The following is an 8,713-nucleotide window of genomic DNA, read 5'->3' as shown; positions in this document are numbered from 1 at the left end:
AGAGATCCTCTGTAAGGGGGAGAGTTTGCTCTTTTCCCAGTTGACCCGAAGCCCCAACCGATTGAGGTGGCCGAGTACCACGTCCCTGTGTTCGGACAACTGTGCTCGAGACTGGGCTAGTATTAGGTCAGATTGAGTTAGACCTATCGGACTGCACCATCTTGAGTTTCATGCCAGAACTCTGTATTTCTGTAATGACAACACTCGCAGGGATTGGCATGGTAATGTACATGACAATGTTAATGTATTTGGTCTTGGCGGAATAGATCTGCTACGCTGCTGCTACTGCGGCAGAGCAAGTACCGAGACTTGCTACTGCCAATACATCCACAACATGCTGCTGTGAGCATGTAAGAAATAACCCCCCACAAAGCAGGAGACATAGTAGGGACAATACAAACCAAAGCAAGACAAAACATCCCCCACCAAGCAGATCTATCGCCAAGACATATGTACTGCTGCTGCTCCGAAGAGCCATGTGAACCGCATGCATTACGATCTATGTGTGCCTGGGCTACCACGCCGACCGGCTTAGCACTAGTGGCCTATAACTATGTGAGCCTTGGCTACCACGCCGACCGGCTTAACACTAGTGGCCTATGACTATGTGAGCCTTGGCTACCATGCCGACTGGCTTAACAATAGTGGCCTATGGCTATGTGAGCCTTGGCTACCACGCCGACCTTCTTAACAATAGTGGGCTAGGACTATGTTAGCCTGGGCTACCACGCCGACTGGCTTAACTCTAATTAGACGCGCACTATATGTAATGTTTAATTAACAAAATGGATATACGTTGCAATCCGATAGATAAGACCCCAGCACCCACCTGAGCAAATATCATAATTTAGTCATTTGATAATTATTTTTTTTTACTCTCTCGTGCAGATAAAAGTTGTCAAAATTACAGTGCACAAAAACCCCTGGGTGGACTGACCTGAATGAACCGAAATAAAAGTAGAATATAAATGTTCTTTCTCCGTTTTCTGAATTACACAGCACTGCGAGAGCACACGTCGCATGAGCACATTTCTACATTTATTTTTCTATTTATTTATAAATTTATTTCTACACTTATGTATTTATTTACGTATTTATTTCTATATTTATTTATTTCCATTTTTATTTCTATATTTCTTTGTTCATATGGTAATTAGGAGGGCGTGTTTTACCTCAGGAATAGTAATCGAGTCAGAGTAGGTGAGTTGTAAGCTTTGAGGCCACAGTGACACCTTGTGGTGCCCAAACCAAATACAAGAAGCGTAGCCCACATGACGTGCCTGTTGATAGTGGGATGAAAGACTTGTTGATAGTGGGATGAAAGACTTAGATGGGCAATATGGCCAAAATCGTATATCACGGTTTGAGTCATTTAACCTGTTTATTTTAGTTTCTCAAAACTTTTGCGTTCTCTCACAAAACCAGTTGAGTTCGGATAAACACTTTGTGTATTAATTGAATACTGCATCCTGTTGCACAAATGGTAAACAATTCCTTCTTCATTTTGGCCAATATACGGGACATTGTGACTAACACTAGATTTTTGGCAACACTATCTGTATCCATAGCAGCTGCTGTTTACAATGGTCATGTTATCAAGTGTGTCTAAACGACTGATTTTACTTCCAAGTTTGAAGTAAACATGCAAAAATAAAACAACACACCTTTACTAGGCTAGTTATCTTAAATCAAATGATCAACTGCACATATTTCTCCTCAATCGTAAATTGAACTGTGGTCTCGCGCTGCTGATGTAACATCCAGGTAGGTACCAGGGCACGCATTTCTTACGGCCACAGCTGGTTATGATTGGTCGATTGACGGGTTTAAATCTGATTGGCTAAGGAGTACGACTGACCCGCATGAGAGGAGTTCGCTGCCAGGAAAGTCTCAAAAATACGCACACACAAATCCAAGGCGATTCACACACGAATGGCGATTTGCACATTTACAGTCCATGATAAACTTGTGAATTTTAAAGGGGTCATATGATGCGATTTCAAGTTTTCCTTTATCTTTGGAGTGTTACAAGCTCTTCGTGAATAGATAAGATCCCTAAAGTTGCAAAGACTAAAGTCTCAAACCCAAAGAGATATTCTTTATAAAAGTTAGGACTCATTCACGCCCTCCTAATACGCCTCGTTTAAACATGCCCCCACATGTCTACGTCACTGTGTGGGAAGATTTGCATAACGCCGCCCAAATGTTCACGCAAAGAAAGAAGGCGTAACTTTGATTCTCGCTGTAGTATTGTTACCACCGCCGCCACCATGTCATGGAGACACTGTGTTTCATTGTGAAAGCGAAACTACTTTGTTTGGCCTTCCAAAAGAGGACACAACTAATAATCAGTGGTTAAGTTGTATTTACAACACTGTTCCAGAACAGTTTAACCCATATATTCGTGTGTGTGCAACGCATTTTACGGAGGACGAGGACTGGTTCCTGGGAGAGTAGCCTACAATGCCAGTTTTCTGACAAATAATGCTGACTCACAGCCTGTAAGTACGTTTTCATATTTAAAGAATTTGCCACTGACGATTCAAACGTGAGTTTTGAGCAGTGTAAAATAGCGCTTGTTGTTTGTCGTTTCTTGTTGTCGATCACAAATGCAGACATGGTTTTATGTTTACACGGTGCGATGCAACGCAATGCGTAAAAAGACAGTATAAGTCATTATAATCCGTAATTATGTCCCCACTGGATGCTACAAATGCCTCGTTTGTAATGGGTTTTATTGGTTTTCTTTATTGGCGTAACATTTCCGTCACACGCTTAAGGTATTCGGCCAATCACAACACACTGGATAGCTGGCCAATCAGTGTACACCTCGCTTTTCAAAATGATGAGCTTTGTAAAAATCAACGCGTTTCAGAAAGGCGGGGCATAGAGGAGAAACAATAATGTACAGTATGTGGAAAAGAATGTGTTTTTTGAACCTTAAACGGCATAAACACATTTCATAAAACCAAATCCACAAAATAATGTTTTATTTTAGCAACGTCATATGACCCCTTTAAACATTCAGAAAAATTTGTAGCCTACATCTGTGAATTGCGTTTTGCATTTATTTTATGAAAATATATTGTTATTTTGTGCACGTGAATTGGTTTTTGTGAAATTTGTTTTTTTCGCATGTGTGCATCCTGTCTTTTGCGTGAATTATTATTGAGACTAATCCCACTCCATACATTTACAGTCAGCAAAGCAACATCTTAGCGAAATTCAAATAATTATAATTTTTTTTAATGATAATTATTATTTTTCGAATAATTATTGCAAACAAAATATTCTAATATTCGACTATTCGCGTGTAGAACTCTAAATTACACAGATGCAACATGGACAGGTTGTGTAGCATTCTCATGCTCAAAAACCATTAACAAATCCACAAAAGACAAATGTTTATTTTTAATTGATTCATTTTAGTATACTATGTTGGGTCAACAAATTGTAGACTGAGATAAATCGCTTACTTTACATGAATATACAAATAATTTTAAAGCCATAGATTAACAGTATTTTTTTTTTGTTTTTGCATAAAAGAAATGATGCTGAAGCAACAATCTGTAATCTTCTGCCAACCTTTACTGGAAAAAAAAATGGTGAAGGAACAGTTTTCACATAAATTAATTTTAAAGTAACACATTGAATTAAACATGCAATTTTATCTATCTTTTTTTTTTACAACTTAGAAAAAAACTATTTTTGCAGTGTTCTAATATTTTCATAAGGAGGGCTTTGTAAACGTTATAAAAAGAAAAACTTAAAACGCAGATGCTCTACAGAAGAGAATAGGAGAATTGTTGTTTAATACCAAAAAACATCTTAGATTTACGTATCAGCAGAGCTATACTGAAGGCATAAATATTCACATTTAAATATTCTATATTCTTCTTTGTATTTTGCTTTTATAAAACATCTGAACATTTTATCTTCTGAACAATAATAGCATTAAAAAAATACACAAAATGAAGTACTTGCACTGTACAAAAAAAACAAAACATTGTGGGCCAATGAAACCAATACTTTAGTGGATCAACTTAAAAGTTTATCATCCAAAAATAGTTTTTGGTCTGATTGCAAACACTCACTGGTCCTTTTTGATCATCAGCATGTCACATTTCATTCATCTCTATCAAGTGTCATTTTCTTAGCTTCTTTCCACAAAAAAATGAGATCCACATTATTTACATAGGCAAAAGAATGTACGCCTAGTCAAACGAACTGCACAAACAAGTGCATCAGGGGCAAGAAAAACACTGAGCAGACATTTGTAGAAATAAGCAAGTAAGAATTGTGGCAGATTAATGTAGGTGGAGCTTAAACATGAAAAATGTAAAACACATGATGAGCTGTTCAAAACTCAAGATGCCGGTACAGATGCAATCATAGTGTGCTTCCTCACATGCTCGTGGTCTTCTGAGTAAGCAATTTGAGAACATTTACATTTACATTTACATTCACGTTCATGATTTTTTGGAACAGGCTTTCTAGGCAAATTACTCGAAGAAAACTCCTAAAGTGAATAGGAAGAAGTGAACAGCAGTAGATGTAGAGGCAAATGGCAAAGAGGGGCAAATATTTACTACATTGCTATATGAACAACTAAAGATTAAAGATCATCAGAAACAGATCTTCTCCTCATGTCAGACCAGATGCAGGACAGTGTTTCATGCATAAAACAACAAAATGCAAATGTCTGTTGATCTTGAGATTTCCATAAGATGGGAAAGAAAAGGCAAATTGAAACATGGCAGGTGCAACAACATGCAGTAAGACAGATCTAGACTGAGAAACTCTCATATGAACCACTTCTGTTGCACCGTTATGATTTTTTGTTATTTCGGAGCTTGACAGCTTCAGTTCTCATTCACTTCAAAACCTCATCCTTGGTGTTTCACTGAAAGAAAGTCATACAAGTTAGAACGACATGGAATAACGACACAGTTTAAGTAAAAATGTGGTGGCACTGAATTTAAATACAAAAGTGAATACAAACCTTAATGTAGTTCAGGAAGATTGTCCCTCAGTTTTCTCTCAGGAGAGGCCAGCTCACAAACAGTTTGGTGGATTTTGCTATTGCTGTTTATATGTAACATTCAATGTAAGCATGTCAACATGAACTTCATCCTCTGACTTGCTTCAGATAAAAGTGTCCGCCACAGTTTCAATAGCATTGACATTTTGATATCATTAATCACTAAAAGTTGAAGTTGCAAGTTATTATTTTCAGTGAAAATGTGTTCACTTGTTTTGTTGCTAAAAGATGCAAAATACTGTGTAAGTGGGAGGGGAAACAGTATGGTGTGACTCTGATGTAAAGTTAAACTAATGTGTTTCTCTCAGGAACAACATTAATTCAAACTTACTCAAATTAAAGCAGAAAGAATCACGAACCACCTGAAATGAACTTGAGGGATTTCTACAAGAGTCTGTCGTTTTTACTGGGTAAGTAAAACACAATCTGTTTAATATCTTAATAACCTTCAGTTTGCTTTCAGCTTCATCTTTCAGACAGAGAAACACTTAACAGAAGAGCCTCAATTATAATTGAATGTGTTGTTCTTTATTGTTATCTAAATACCTTTAAACATTTGACTTTTTCTTGAGAAGCTAATTACGTAAGACATTAATACAAGATTTTAGAAATCATAATGAATTTTGCACAACTGGCAAATATTTTTAAAGTATAAATCTAACAAAATGCAGGTTTATAATCATAAGAAAAAATCATTTACATTTCTAAATACTAAGCATCATTCTGTGTTTCTCATTTCAAGGCTTTTTCTCGGTTCAAACGAAGGCAGGAAAAGAAGGTGAGATTTTGTGAATTAAACACTATTTCATCTTTTGTTAGTGAGTTTGTGCTGCTGTGAAACATTTTCAGACACACGATGAAAACTCATGGACTTAAATAGCCCGGCAGGACTATAAATATTTGTAAAAAATAATTGCAATTGTAAATAAGGTTTTCTCTTGAACTTATTCCAGTGAACATAGCAACATGGGGAACAGCCGATCAGTCGACATCATATTACAACTGGTATGCCCAAAATGCTCTGGATGGGAAAAGATACACCTGTACTAATACAGAGTTACAGAGTGACCCGTGGTGGAAGCTGGATCTGATGAAGACGTACAGCGTGAACAGAGCGACCATCACTAACAGACGTGACTGCTGTGAAAGCAGGATAAACGGGGCAGAGATTCGGGTTGGAAATGTTTCTTCAAATGTTTTCAGCAACCCAGTGTGAGTCTCTCTGATATATTCTTATAGACAGATTCTGGCCAGTTGGTCAGTAGCTTCATAAATACATACATACAGGGGATATGTTATGTGGGGAGGAGGGGAGCTCTGTTGTAGAGGCGTAGCAGCCATTTTAAAAGTGGGGGGACAGCTGTCAGGTGATGTGACCCTCAACGGCCAAACAAATTATGTACATAATGCACAAAGTAAGTACATTCATCTTCATATAATGTATATAGAATACCAATTGCCGTGTTTAATACTCATAAACTCTAACCCTAAATTAAAAATAACTTTTTAAATTTTATTTAACAATTTGAACATTGTTATGTTCAAATTATGTAACATTGTTATGTACAATATATATATATATATATATATATATAATGTTTCATTCCTTAAAACATTGGCAAGTAGTCCCAATTAAAAAAAAAAACTGCCTTAAAATAGACAATTCACTTCTTTCAGCCTGCCTTTCCTACAGACCAGTTCAAGTGAAGAACATAGCTGGAATTAATTCAAGTACTAAAATATGAATAAGTATGATGAGATAAGTATTCGGCGCAAACTTTGCTTTATTCTACTCCGTACGCGAGTGGCGCAACACGACAAAAGAACCCAATAATCAGTTATGCTGTCCATATTTACATTTACTCATTAGCAGACGCTTTTATCCAAAGCGACTTACAAGTAGGAGAGCATATAACACACACTGGATCCGGCGCGACGTGACGCGTCACATGCCTCGTTCTTAACGAGTTCTTTGATCGCATCGCTCGCATCCGGTGTAGACGCCCCGTTAGGTCAAATAATAACCAGGCCCGGTTCTTGAGCACTATAGAAGGGTGGGCTGGTAGTTATAGTGGGCACTTTTTTTTTTTGTGGAGGGTGGGGAGTGGGTGGGATACAGTCTAGATATTTAGACCGTATATATTGTTATTTTAACTATGCAACTTATTGCAGTTTTGTTGATATATGTACACTGAAAAAATAGCAATATAATGCTTTCATGGGCAGCCTATAGCGAACCATAGAATAAAATTAACTTTCGCAACAAAATAAATGTTTTTCTTTACTGAATAGTAAAAAAACTGCCCTCTTTGTTCCCTTTCTCTGGATCGTTGTTTCTACACTGGTGATTTTTTAACTACGTTTTTATTTATTATTATTTATACCAAACAAAGCCGTAATAATGTCTAGAACATTGGGGGGGACCAATTGTTTTGAGGAAAATAAAGACCAGGGGCCTCATGTATAAAACTTTACGTAGATTTCATCCTAAATGTGTGCTTACGCACAAAAGCTAGATTTTGCGTACGTACATAAGTTTTTAGATTTATAAAGCCATGCATACGCCAGAACCTGCGCAAAATTCCCTTTGTAATAATACCCAGTCAGCGGAAGATTGTGCGTACATGAATCTCCACCCCGTCTCCTCCCCAAAATAGCCATTTATGGAGCTTACAACGCCTAGTTTTAATATGCATAACGTCATCTGCATATCATTTCCATGCATATTTCCATCCACGTGACACCATGTTTAATGCAGTTAAGGGTAGCCTACAACACTTTAGGAAAATATGAGATACGGACTATAAATGTGTTTTGAGACATCACTATTCTAATTTATGCAATTTGCCTAAAAGGTAAACATATATTTTAGAATGTTTATAGCATAGTAATGGAAAGAGATAGGCCTTGTTTTTTTTTTTGTTGCTGTGTAAATAGCTATCTGACTCACCGCATCAATAACAAAACATTTTGAAAACAAAATGCGCATATCTTAGAGTTTCCTTCAAATTCTATCCTTTAAATATGGTGTTTGTCAGAATATTGGGAAGAGCACGAAAGGGGTTATCATTAGGATACTGTCTGTGCGCGACACCTGAGAACAGTTCTACTGTCATCGGACCTGTTCAAACCAGCCAATGGACTGTTTGATCAACGAGCGCATCCTTATGTCTGTCATTAACGCCTATGTTCCAAAGCCATCAGACAAAGTCAAGTTCACATCAATGATCATTATTCGTGCAAAAGTATTTTCTCAGAACATGAGTTTTGCAATTTAGAACACAATTTAAAGTGGAATTGTCATACGCCAAGCAATCCTCGCAGTGATTAAAACATTTAATCGCATAGCCTACCACAGGAAAATTGTTCGAAAGCAGCACATCCTCTGCAAATATTTATGTTTCAATTCATATAAAAATTGTAATTTCTGGATTATAATTTCATGAAATTTCAGTGCTTAACTTCATTATTAAGAGTGTCATATTTAATCGAACTGTGTATGTCAAATGTATAACAGACTTTAAAATCTTTCTGTTTGCTTCCTTATTTCGCTCACTCCAGTAAAAGAGTGCGTACGGATGGTCTAGAGTGTCCGTACAGTGTGCACATATTTACGCCTAGTTTATTTTTTATAAATCCCGATATGTGCGTGGAAAATTTCTGGGGCCTGAT

General features: G+C 37.0%; 1 protein-coding gene across 1 annotated transcript in view; it reads left to right on the top strand.

Moving 5' to 3' along the window:
- Positions 1-5,381: 5,381 nt before the first annotated feature.
- The window catches only part of LOC107699387 (uncharacterized), a 10,933-nt gene continuing 7,601 nt past the window's right edge, over positions 5,382-8,713 (top strand). Inside the window, exons 1-3 of the mRNA XM_016500626.1 lie at positions 5,382-5,451; positions 5,784-5,819; positions 5,995-6,253. Of these exons, the coding sequence (XP_016356112.1) occupies positions 5,409-5,451; positions 5,784-5,819; positions 5,995-6,253 (338 nt within the window). The 5' untranslated portion in view covers positions 5,382-5,408. The remainder of the gene's footprint in view (positions 5,452-5,783; positions 5,820-5,994; positions 6,254-8,713) is intronic.

Source organism: Sinocyclocheilus anshuiensis, unplaced genomic scaffold, assembly GCF_001515605.1.
Source record: "Sinocyclocheilus anshuiensis isolate Anshui unplaced genomic scaffold, SAMN03320099.WGS_v1.1 scaffold971, whole genome shotgun sequence".
Classification (NCBI taxonomy): Eukaryota; Metazoa; Chordata; class Actinopteri; order Cypriniformes; family Cyprinidae; genus Sinocyclocheilus; species Sinocyclocheilus anshuiensis.
This window is presented reverse-complemented; position numbering and strand designations above follow the sequence as displayed.